This window comes from Nomia melanderi, chromosome 5 (assembly GCF_051020985.1).
Source record: "Nomia melanderi isolate GNS246 chromosome 5, iyNomMela1, whole genome shotgun sequence".
NCBI classification, from domain to species: domain Eukaryota; kingdom Metazoa; phylum Arthropoda; class Insecta; order Hymenoptera; family Halictidae; genus Nomia; species Nomia melanderi.
In genome coordinates, this window is record NC_135003.1 from 10,454,436 (window position 1) to 10,467,437 (window position 13,002).

At 43.7% G+C, this 13,002-nt stretch overlaps 2 protein-coding genes across 3 annotated transcripts in view; one reads left to right on the forward strand and one right to left on the reverse strand.

The window, feature by feature from the left end:
- Syn (synapsin) overlaps nucleotides 1–9,256 on the forward strand; it is a 56,399-nt gene extending 47,143 nt beyond the window's left edge. For both annotated transcript variants that reach the window (XM_031985531.2, XM_031985530.2), the window contains exons 9-10: nucleotides 97–337; nucleotides 655–9,256. In XM_031985531.2, the coding sequence (XP_031841391.1) occupies nucleotides 97–337; nucleotides 655–830 (417 nt within the window). In that variant the 3' untranslated portion in view covers nucleotides 831–9,256. The remainder of the gene's footprint in view (nucleotides 1–96; nucleotides 338–654) is intronic.
- Nucleotides 9,257–9,997: 741 nt separating this feature from the next.
- Nucleotides 9,998–12,925, reverse strand: LOC116430839 (uncharacterized). The gene is made up of 2 exons (XM_031985461.2): nucleotides 12,908–12,925; nucleotides 9,998–11,503 (listed from the first exon to the last, which is right to left on the reverse strand). Exon 2 carries the CDS (start codon nucleotides 11,197–11,199, stop codon nucleotides 10,189–10,191), a length of 1,011 nt encoding a protein of 336 aa, XP_031841321.2. The 5' UTR covers nucleotides 11,200–11,503; nucleotides 12,908–12,925; the 3' UTR covers nucleotides 9,998–10,188.
- Nucleotides 12,926–13,002: the final 77 nt, after the last annotated feature.

Consider the following 13,002-nt stretch of genomic DNA (forward strand, 5'->3'; position numbering starts at 1 on the left):
ATCTACATTTATCTAAATCCATACTGTGTGCGAATCAATATTCCTGTGAAGATATAGGTATTGTTGAAATATGATTGAATTGAAATAATATTTTAGGCATGCTGCCGACCTCCAAGCGTGTTAACGAAAACGGCGTCTAGAGGGTCAATGTCTGGCTCCAGTCAGGCAACAAGTCCCGTTGAAGATCGCACAGCACCACCAACTGCACCGTTGGGATCGCACGGAAGCATGGGATCCATGGGAAGCATAGGAAGCCTAGGGTCCGTCGGGTCTACAACTGCAATGCCGGCTGACACTAGCACCGACAGCCATCAACTGCAACGCCGTGATTCTCAAGGTTCGTGAATCTCTGATAACAACAAACTACGACAATTAACGCTTAAATCGGAAGCATTATATAAATGCAGTATTATCCAATTATTAGACCGTCAACGATAGAGTGGAGCCATTTGAAGCATGAATAAAAATTATTGTAATTCGAATACTATTGTCAATAATTATAAATTATAATAATGTTTGTAACGCTAATATGTATGTAATTTTTATTAATCGATACTATAACCTGCTCCAGACCAATTGAATTCTATCTTATATACGATGCATAGAAATAAGTAGAATTATAAGTGAAAAGCAATTTTATCTTTTTGTATGTAGCATCGCAATCGAGTACAGTGAGCAGCGCTCCCTCCGTCGGACGACGTCCAGAAGATCCGCCGCCAACATCTAAAGTACCTTTCCACCGGCAAGGCAGCCAGTCGCAAAACGAAGACTCCGAAGACACCATGAAGAACCTTCGGAAGACGTTCGCCGGTATCTTCGGCGACATGTAAATTCATCGAACGAAAGTACTGGTGCAAAGGAGATTCTCCTCAAGCTTGTTTATGTTAAAGCTAAGAGCAAGTCACGCAAGGTGCAACTCAGTTAAAATCTATAATAACGTATCATTACTTTACATATCTTCTACAATGATCTGTTGCTGGTTGTAAGATTCTATTTACAATATTGGGCTGGCCTGATTTAGATTAGCTTGTACACCGATTCTTATTCCAAGAAATGTTGAAAAGGTTTGTTCGAACGTGAACGGGACCCTCTTATATATTTGCAGATCACCGAGCGCGAATTAAACGACGCTAGCGTCTCGCACGGGACGCGATGTAACGATGTAAATTTTGCTAACGGTCCACGGCGATGTGTATAAACATAAACATAACACATTAACCGTTTCGTTTTCGATTAACGAATTCGTCTTTTACCTAATACCACTATATTCTCTTTAAATGAACGTTCAAGTAGATCGATCGTTTGTTTCTACATCATTTCCACTATTTGTTCGTTCGACGATTTTTCATTCGTTTTTATCGATTTCTCTTGAGTATTTGCTGTGTTTCTTTGGGATCAAAATTAACTACGTGTTTCGGTAACGGGGGGGTTGAAGAAAAATTTACGGGGATGAAAGATAAAGTCGTGGTCGTTTATGTATATTAATGAAGAATGAAGAAAGGTACTATGTAGGTTCTATGTATTCGATGTATTCAGCATTTAAATAGTGGCTAAGAAGAATTCTCAGGTTAAAAACGATAAATAATATACTTTTTCCGAGCGTCCGGTTATGTTTCGTTACCATCGACGTAATCCGTTCTGCACACACACACTCTCGTCTCGGTTACGGGAACGCCGCCACTTGGTTTTCGATTCAGAATAGGAAGCAAAACGATACAGAATACGAGAAACAATAACCATAGGCCCCTGTCATCTCCTCATCCGACTTTACTTCCGGCAATCCACCATTTTTAGGCTTAACTTTCGATTATAGAGCATTGTCTAAAAGGAAACGCAAGAAGAAGGGGCAAGTGTAGGCGTGGGACACGAGGGTAATGGTGAAAAATAGCGAAACACGAGGGTAGAAATCAATGTGACGAAGATCGCTGAGGGAACAGGGGGTGGGGTGAAGAAAAGGTCTCGCTGGTGAAAATATTTGTAAAATTGTTAAAAAGAAAAAAAAGAGTATTTGTAAACCGACATCATTCAATATGATTGAGGAAAACAAAAAAAAAGAGGAGATTCGGGCATTATACAGAAACATTTCGAGCTGGAGACGTGACAACGGATCGATCGCCGACGACGAAGACGACGACAGACGAACGATAACGACGTCGGCCGGAAGAACCCGCGATCCGCGTGTCCGTGCCCCAAGCGCACAAATAGACATTAAGCTTTTCGACGGCGGGACAGTACTTTGATATCGTGCATGCGAGCATTTTACGCAAAATGGTTGGAACGAAACGGAACTGAACGTCGTGAGACGTGAGAAAAAAATTCTTCCGTGGATCGCCGGTTCGACTCACGATAATACTGTTTTTCGGCGGACAAAAAAATTTTCCTTCGGCCGGCGACCGTTCGATTTGGACGTGCTCAAAATTCAATTTGTCTTCGAATAGCGCGAGCATCTCGATGTTGAAAACTGTCCCGGATTCACAAATAAAGGTAAAGAAAACGTAAAAAAATGAAACGAATCGTTTCTCTCCTCGGGACTTTCTCCGGATTCTCCTTCGGCGGAAAATTTACGGGGGACGAGAGACGTTCGTTCATCCGTAGTGTTAAGACCGATCACCGTGAAATAAGAAAAAAAAAGTAAATAAATCAAAATGTAATAAACGGGTTCGTGAACTAAGGCACGGGAGGACGAAACGCGAATAGTGGGTGACTTAAAGGTGTCGCGGGAACGGCGAAGGTGAAAGAAAAATGAAGCATGGGCATTCTGAACTGTTTGCGCACGCACGCGAATTTCGATGCAAGCCGAGAACGTTTGATGATCTGCAAATATATACGTACAGCGTCCGTTTCGCGGGAATGATATGCGTTGCGGTTTACTTCTTTGGAACAGTACTCGTTACAGAATCATACGGCCGATGATAAAATCGATCGGCGAATAAGAGAGAAAACAAAAAGAGATAGAGAACAAGAAAGATAAAGAAAATGAGAGAGAGAGAGAGAGAGAGAAAGAAAGAGAGAGATAATAAGAAAAAATGAAATTCACTTTGTCCAAATGATCTCAATTTACATTAGCGTAAGGGCTGATCAATGTATTATGACGAAGACAGACCTCGTGGTGTCAGCTTCGAAAGTCAAAATATGAATTCCTTCTAATGTTTTATTCCCTCATCAATTCTCAATTAAATGTTGGACTTTGTTCCGTTACGAGTTACTTGGAACAATTAATATCGGAAGTTTCGTTGGTTAGGCAAAGATGCGATAGAGCACGAGTAGGACAGTAAACAGCAAGCGTCGCCTCTTTACACCGCCATTTTGGCGTTTTTCGTGACGCGTAACCAGTTTGAATTGCTCCGCGAACGGCATAGACGAAGCGCCACGCAGATACAAAAGTAAATATCGATCCATCCTCTACAGCACAATTTTTGATTCGACTGTTACGCCGCGCACAGATCTCGTCTACGAATGGTTCGTTGCTAATTAATCGAGTCGCACGAGTTTCATTTCGAAGTAATAGACGTCCGACTGGTTTGGTTATTGATGTGCCTTGACAACTTAAGTGCCCTTCTTGTCACCGATTTCACTCATTCCGAGACGGCGTGCACGCGACCGTCTCTTTTGTAACACACTTACTGCGCACTTAACCATGAGATCTATTGTTTATACTTTTTATATGAGAACACGTGCACCCGTTGCATCCGCATGGTCGCCGGCCGCTTCGCGCCCGTGCACCGCGTAAATCGTGGATAAGTGCTGGTACACCGTCCAAGCATCAAACATCAGCTGGCGAACGAAGGCGTTAGGTTCATTTAACACGTCAATTTCTCGAGAGGGTTTTTCCCCGCTCGGCGAGGGGAACGATTGAAATTACGGTACCTCGATTTACGGATTCGTTTCGCGTTAATGTTTTTCGTAGGTTTAGATTCTGTGGACTTTCGTAAGGACTGTTCATTTCCAAGGAAACGTAGACAGGAGATAGGCCGTAGGCGTTTTAGAGCGACGAGAATAGGAGGTCTCCAGTGCTAGTTCGAACGGTACCTAATTTTTCGAACACCCGCTGTCATCCGAAACTCAAAGCGGAAACCGAACGAAATATCAAAAATCGAAGGAAAAACCGGCGACTGTTGAGACTGTACTTTTGAATAACAATCTCCGCAACCCTTGAAGGGGTTGCAGTCGCCTGGCGAAGTGCAAAGTCCTCGGGAACGAAAATTGTGCACACGCTTTCGGAGTTGACGCCACGACGCAGAACGAAACGAAGGCTTAAGGGCGCGTGTACACTGCGGCGACGTATGAACGATTCGAGAAATTGCTGGAATTTTGAATGGGAAGGTTGAAAACTGAACTTGTAAGGGACATCAATGGTGACTGTTTGAATAATTCGGGAGAATCGTTGATTCGAAGTGGATGGTTTTTGCGAGATGATAAATCGAGATAAACAGCTGGACAGTGTAAACGCGCTTGAACGGACTCGCTGATTAGGACGGGTTCGATCTGCACTGATACGTAGATGCGGTTAAAGATACCGAATATCTCAGGGGTGCAAGTTTAAGCACTAGGTAGGATAGAAAACTAGAAAAGGCAGCTGGGTTCAAAGCGTTGGGAGTCTAGACGAATAAAACGGCATCGACTTCGATTCATGTAACCGACTAGAGTTTAGCAGGCTTCTCACGGAGATATCTTAGGGATGATCCACTTAGGGGCGAATTCGGAATCGGACCGGGACAACCTGCGTGATCGTCTGATATTAACATCTGAAACGATCCGTGTAACCTGTAAGCTTCCTCTGCGAGCAATATCTCGACTTCGTAAATGAATATCCATTTCGATAAGAATATGAGAAAATTTCTTTCTACGCTGAAGTAGGAAAGAAAGATTTTGTTATTACGTTTCAGAGTTGATAGAATTTGATGGTAGTTGATACGCTTTCGAGATCGCCCAGACGATCACAACTAAACGATCGATCGAACGCAACAAAAACGCTGTCAGGCACTCGACCGCTTGACGAAGGCGAGAAAAAGTAATATGAAAGCAAATCTTAGCGAAAACGATTTACCTTAACCGATTTGTTCTAGTGCCCGTGTGATGTAGTGAGCAGCCGTTAATACCTCTTCAATATATCCTTTTAATCGTATTTACGTATGCGAATAACGTTTGATTTCGTCGTAACAACGTACCAGCAATACCAGTAGTCAGATAGGTATCCCGCTCCACGAACCGAAAATAGAGAGAAACAATAAAAAAATTATACCGCACAGTCCCAATCCATTCGAACGTAAATCACATCATCCCGTTTTTTCCTCCTTACTGTGAATTAGCGCTAAGATCTAATCTAATCTTATCTAGAATCTCCTGTGTCGTGTAACAACCGTTGTTGGCTAAGACTTCACCGTGAAATAGTTTACAATTAAGGCCGTGGAACTAATTAGATGCCTTGGACACCGTATAAAGTAAGTTCTAGATGGAAGAAACGGAAAGGAACCAGGCTCAGACGCGTCGCCGTTGCTCACGATAGGGAAACGATCGCGTGTAACCAAATCGATTGTCCCTCAGCTTCTCGAATGTTGCTTCATTCGGTCAACTCGAAGCGCGATTTGACAAGCTGCGAGACGCATCTAAAATCGAGCATAACCTGGGGTACGTTAGAGAGGGATTTTAATCATTCTCGCCGAGCAAAGCGAGCGTTCGACCCGAAAAATCGGTGTCCGCGCGATCACGCGAACGGTCGCGATCCGGCGATTTTAGTTCACGGCTTTAGCGCCGCAAATTTAGTGCCTCGTTGCTTTCCCTTCCGACGATCTCTCAAGTTTTCTTTTCATATTCTATGCGAAAACAAATGTGCGGTCATGTCCGCGCAAAGCTAGACCCGTATAATTCATTCAACGAGTCGAGTCGGCAGTTATGAGCAAGGACACGTGACCATCGTCTAGATGGGACATAGTCGAGTTCAAGTTCTTCGGATAGTGTTAGTACACGTAGCATGCTAATGTCTCGTTTACTCAAACCGATTCGTCTCGTTGAAGGAACTATAGTCTCTAACAATCTCTGAACACCAATCGTTCCGAATCAGCAGGACGCGCAACGCTTCGGTTGTGATACATAACACCAAACTACGATCTATTTACAACGAATGCGGAAGGGTCGTAATAATGTATATGAAGCAACCAATACAGTGCTAAGATCACGCCGATTCCGATCCTCGAATCGATCCGGGCGCCGATCGCGTCGCGCGCTCGCACCTTTGAATCATTGAATATAATACGAATTACATTCGGTGTCTCTGTGTAATGGATTTAAGGATAATAAGAGAAAAAAAAACAAGAATACTTAACGAGAACCGGTGAAGAGGAGGGATATTACCGACGATAGGCTAGTAAGTTTAGGCTCTATGTAACCGTATGTTACCTCCTTGATTTCAAACGAGTGCTAGCCCACATGTATTATAATCGACACAGAACAACACACACACACACCCACACACACATACACACAGAGTTACATACACCCTCACAGGTATCCACCTTCACACGAAAAACACGATTATTCTACAGGATTAATGAATACATGTAAACTGTAACGATAAATAGCGGTGTATATCGGTTTGTACGCGGCGAGCGTATAGATCGCGTCGCCGAAAACCGAGACGAACGTGAAACGGAGAACGCGTAGCCTATTGTTCCAGGGATGTAACGGTAATCCGTGAAATGGGAAACGGGAAGTTTCAGGTCTAATTAATTGTAAATTGGTTAGAGAATGTATGTAACGCGGAGGGGCGAGGGAGGAAGAAAGCGAAGGGGGATCTCGCGTGCCGCCATGTTTCACCCTTCGAGCACGGTCGATCGTCGATAAATCGGTGATTTACATCGATAAATCGCTTCCGCCGCAGACGCCGTGGCGGCGCGCGACGAATTTCCGTTACGAAACGATATTCGATATCAATTGTACGACAATATAAGGTATTACAGAGCGGAGCGTCGCGTGAGAGCGATCGCGCCTCTCGAAACGAGACAAGTGTGAGAGAGTAGCGTTAGCTTTAAATCGATGTTCTTCTCGCGGCGCGGACCATCCCAGACGCGTCGCGACACCGCTTGGAACGTTCCAGCGAAACTGAGCCGAGCGACCGAACGATCGTGAGTCGATCGAATCGAGGAAGATCAACTGAATCGGACGACGATCGACTCCGATTGTTCCGTCGCTCGCAAATGGACGCCGCCTCGACGATCGCGCGTGGTAACTACATACATACCTTCCTCTTGCTGATAGCCGGGGTTGTTCGAAGCGAAGATGTAACCGCGAGCGCCTCAATTATGTCACAAACGAACAACGAATAAGATCGACGCGACGCGATCGCGATCCAGCGTCTACGCTCGGTTTCGACCGGTTAGTAATTAAACTGTGGATCTTACGCGCTTCCGACGCTTGCTTGATTGTTCGAGAGTTAGTGTAGCGGAAAGTTTCGCGGAAAAATGAAACACCGAGCTTGGAACTAGTCGAAACACCGAATGAAGGTTTCTATTCGATTCCAAGCTTCGTGAACCGCGTAATCTCCGTGGTTTAATTATTAACTTTTCCCCGGATCGTGCGACCATTAACCATGTTTATCTAACCGCCACGTAAAACGAAGAGCAATCGGATGGGATGTTAAAGTAATTGCGTAAAATGCGAGTTCTATCTGTCATCGTTTAGCCGTTAAGGATCATCATTGAATTATTGAATATAATGTAATAATTATTTATATTAAAGGTATGGACTATCATTAAGGATTCGAAGGAATGGTGCGAGAGCGCTGCGCAGTGTTCAGGGATACCGATGTGGCTGCCGCGTCGTGTGCTCCTCGTCGATCTTCGTCGCGAGAAAAACCAGATAATAACGCGCGTCCCAGCGGAAATTCTCCCGAGATATCGCGGAAACGTTTCGATCATGGATAACTTTTCCCGCGACGTCGTTGATGCGCGCGCGATCGAGTCGCAGTCCGTTTCCAGGGAGCGCGAGATAAACGCTGGGAGACGATCGGCGAGCACGACCGTTTCACGGAGCGTCGTTCGAGTGTTCCTCGTCGCGACGGAGTCAACGACACCTCCGGCTAGCCTTTTAATCGTTTCATCTGTATCTTCCATGGGAACCAAGAATGTTTCACGGTCGTCCTTCGATCGTTCATTCCCCGAAGCGATTTTATAGGCTCGAAGCGAGACTACAAACGGAATGTGAAGACGGTAACAGATAAAATTGAATTTCGAGCTCGGTGTTTCCGTGTTTCGCGCGAGACGCGAACGCGGAGAATGGGATTCGCGCGGATAAGCGACGAGGAATGCGTGCAGCGTCGAGCAGGACGACTTCTGGTTGCTGGAGCGGTTTAATAAGTTTGTTGCGCCGACGACTCCCGGGACGGTTTCCTGCTCGATCGACGCGATCCACCGCGGGTTCGCTCAGTTTTTCACATGACGCCATTAAGAAGATTTTGATACGTGACATGATGTGGAAAATCGCTGGGCAAACTCGTTCCGATATCCGAGACCAGCAACACCCACGGCCTCTGGACGCTAGATTTCGATTGGCCGTAGCGCCGGCGATCTTCGACAGCGCTTCTCCGTGAAATCGTCGACGCGGCCCGGTTAATTGGATACCCTGGACCGAACGCGGCGGCGCGTCTCGCCGTAGAAGCGAACATAGACACTTGCATACCAGTAAATATTACAGGACTTAACGAAAAACGTTGCTGAACGTTCTGCGGGTCGTTATGACTGTTGTAACTTTGAAAATGTTAAGAACTCTTCGACGAATTGAACAGTCTCATATTGTGTTATGTATACACATTTATAAATATATATATATAAATATATGAAAAATATATTATATATATACACACACACATGCGAAAAATCTATGTTGAAGTTACCATTACCATTATGATGGACATTTACATTAAACGCAAGCGTAACCGAAGCAAAACGGCATGCACTCGAATTATCAAATGTTATAGAGGTGTCTCTCAAGTCCGAGGACATTGCGTAAACCACTGTTTCAGACCCTAGCGAGAACGCTGTAACGAAGATGGAAACTTAGTGAACGTAAAAGAAAACAATAATCCCAGTAATCGTGACGAAATCGTAACGACACCATTTTAGTCAGCGATAGAGTCGGCGACGCGGCGCGTCGCGCTGGGTCGTCCGTGTAGGGTCTGTTGAAAAAATACGATTACTGCGATACGTAAGCTAAACTGTAATAATAAAGAATATATATATAAACATGAATCATTATGACTCGACTCGTTTTGTCAATTTCGTTGCCCTGCCAATTAGAATTAAGATCGTATCATGCTCGACCTCGTAATCAACAGATTTATTGAAAATATGCAATACACCGCGTACAGTAGTTTTATAATGTATTTTTGTTTCTCTCAAAATCTGAAAAGTATTGTCTGAATTTCGTATTAGTTTGGAAGTTAGCTGAATTGCGATGGATTTTCGGGGACTGCTGATAAAATACTTAAACGATGCTTTTGTCCAATTCCGTGTTCAAGGAGGAGTTTCGGTACATTCCTCCGCGTGATTGGTGCTCGCTGAAAGAAGTGTTTCGCGGATAATATCTCGTTGGCACCGTGTGGATCGTCGGCGAGTACCAGCCATAATCCATCGACGTGCTCCTGTAACAAGGATGCGGGAGAGGACTGTCTTCCTGCCGGTATCCCCTAAAGATTCCTGCAAAAACAACTTCCATCGGATAAACTGTTCTTTGCTCATCCAACTCCGTTTACTTTTTACGAATAGTATATTTTATAGAACATTCGGATTTCATATAAATTTTCGACATTTTATTAACATACAAAAAGCTTAGCGACTATGAATATTGTACATAATTATTCTCTATGGCAGTACAGAAAACTATCAATTAAATATAATAATCAGTGAACCACGGAACTTTTTGCGAACTAACATAGAAGATTTTAAAGATTTCAAAGAATCAAGAAATGAGTAAAGTTTTATTTGTCCACTATTGATTCCAGTGAAACTACAATGAAATGATATTGTTACATATTACAATCTTCGTGTAGTTACATTTTATTAGAAAACAGCTGGGTCTATAGACTATTACGAAAACTATAATTACTTTCAAATTTCGATAGAAACAGCTTTAAAATTCTCTATCGTCGGCATGATAACAGCGAATTATAGACATCAATTCACAGCACCACAGAATCTAATGTTCAATTTCAATGCACTCGTAAGGCAACTGTTCCGAGACACTGCTGCACCGAAACCGTCCCTGCATGTTCGAAACACGATGCACCAAGGACCCGCGTATCTTGAACCCAGGCTCGACCGTCACGTTCTTCATCCGACTGAAGATAGACATGTCCATTAATCGGAGTTCCTTCCCGCTCAAAAACAGAAGCAACAAATTATCCAATCCTTCGAAGGCGTCCGCCTTTAGCGTAACTATATAATTCCCATTCAGCCATAACGAATTCAAGTTCTTCAAATGCCGGAATACGCCACCAGGAAGATTCTTCAACCTATTCCTCCCCAAATCGAGCTCGTTCAACTCTGCCAGTCCTCTAAAGACCTCCGGCTGAAGCGACGAAATATTATTCCTGGACAAATAAAGCAAATCGATGTGCGGCAGACCATTAAAAGTTCCAATCGGCACTTCAGTGATCTCATTATTGTCCAGCGCGAGGGTCTCCAAGTGCCTGAGTCCCTTGAACATGTTTCTTCTCAAAACGATATTATTGTTCGTGGCATACAGCTCGTGAAGATCGTTGAGGCCTTTCCAAGCGCCGGGCTTGAGAGTAGAAATATTATTATAGTCCAGCAATAAGGTTTCCAGGTTGTGGAGTTTGGCGAAGGCGCCGTCCTCTATCTCGACGATAGTGTTGTTTTTTAGGTCCAGGTATGTCAATTGGTCCAAGCCGGTGAAATAGTGTTTAGAGATGACCGTCAGGTCATTGTCGCGTATGTAGAGCGCCGAGGAATTGGCGACTTCGACGAAAGCGTCCTTCGTTATGTCCACGATCCCCAATGCTTCCAGGTGCAGCTCGATGTCCTCGATCGTCTGCACCGCGTTCACATCCTCGAAGGCGACGTTAATCAGCACCCCGTTCGCCAGGCAGACGTAGAGATGGTTGTAAACTTGGCAGTCCGCTTCCTCGGCGCTAACGTCTTGACCGGTGACCGATAACAGGAGATAAACGAGCAAGAGGAAGCGCATGGTGTGCTCAGATGCTGGACGACCACTGAACGCGGTTGATTGCGATTGCCGCGTATCGAAGCGCAGCCGGACCGTATAAACCGGTGGTTACTCTTCAAGTGATACCATTGGACGCACGGCTGTACCGTCCGCGCTGTAATCCGCGACGATGAAGTCCGGTTTCGCGGAAATTCGATGTTTTATTCATCCCCGGACGGCTTTATTAAAACTTCGGTATCTGGCTCGCTGATTACCCGGATACCGCTGCGTTTCATCCTCGGAATTCAATTTCATTGAGATGCCGTTTTCGAGGACTGGCTTCTTTCTAGAGAAATTAATATTCGTGATTTAACGGGCTCGAGACAAAGCACGGGCTTTACTTTTCTGAATTTTCATACAGCTTTTGATTTTTCAGGGAGACCGGGGTCTTTGTTATTCTTTTGAAGCTTCGCGCCTGTTGAAGTTCAAAGAGGCTTTGAGATACCGTCGTTTGCAATTGTAATTTGAGGTTCTGTGTGATCTTTTTTTCGCGAATGACAGTCGATCTCTGTTAACGGCGGGTGTAATCCAATTGTATTGTGATTGCGATGCAAACTTTGCTTATGATGAAAATGTTTGTTTTTTATGTGTGCGACGCACAATAGTCAAGGAACATGACGTTTTCTGGGGAATCGAGATTACGCACGTTTCTTGTTACTTTCGTAAATGTGAAGAAATATAGAAATATTTGTTACACATGGAACAATGGCTATTGAACAACTTTCTCTTCTCGGGCACATGCGTACATACAGAATAATTATATTCTTTTCCGTCTGGAAAGACATCGAATATACTTTGTAAGTATGGAAAGATAATTATACTATGGAGCATAATAAGTTGTACCCAGACAGTTTACCGAGTAAATTATTTTCTCATTATTATGGGACAAAATGGTTTCTGACGAAAGATGCGTTGAAAGAGGGGAATTGTGCACACTCCCAACAATGACTATCTTGTGAAGGGTTCCTGTGACATATGCAAAAATGTCTGCAACACCGATAAGCTTCGCCGGGCGTACCGATCGCGAGCACTGACTTATTAATAGCGGGACGTTATCGTTTTAGCACGAAGAAGCTTCTTATAGCGGTGTCTTCCGCGAAGTGTGTTACTTCCACGATACACAGAATCAAGAACGAAACGAATTAAGCGAATCGCATACGTATTTACATTTGCATGCCGACATTACACCAATTTTCATTAATTAAGTTGCTACCAGAAACAACGCACGTTACACGTAACGAACAAAATAGTCGTTACGTTATAACCGGCTATTGGCAATATAATACGCTGTACATTCTTACTCAAAAGTTTGCGCATTCAAAACAGACAAATATTCAATTATTAAAGTTCGAATGAAAATCTGATCCGTTTATCAAAGTATTAATGGTCACAATATTCATACAAAAATTAATTACGAATATTATAGAATACAAATATTTTAAATACCTATGAAATTATTAATTTGATCGTGTTTTATACGTTTAAAATCATCATAAACATAGGAGAAAGATGTTATAGCTTTCACAGGACGAATTATGAAATAAAGTCATAAAGAATTAACGAGGTTAGGTAAAATATGTCTATAGAGACAAACTCCATTTATATGCAGATCGAATGGTGCCCCAACATGAACTGTTGGGCGGCGGTGTTCGCTACGAAACGTAGCTAGTGATAAATTATTTAGACTCACGTGGGTACATGAAACGAGCCGGAAGATTGCAGGTTCCGTAAATGTCATCGGTGCGAGGACCTAACGCGTCCTTTCTCCCTTCGTCCTCCTCCTCC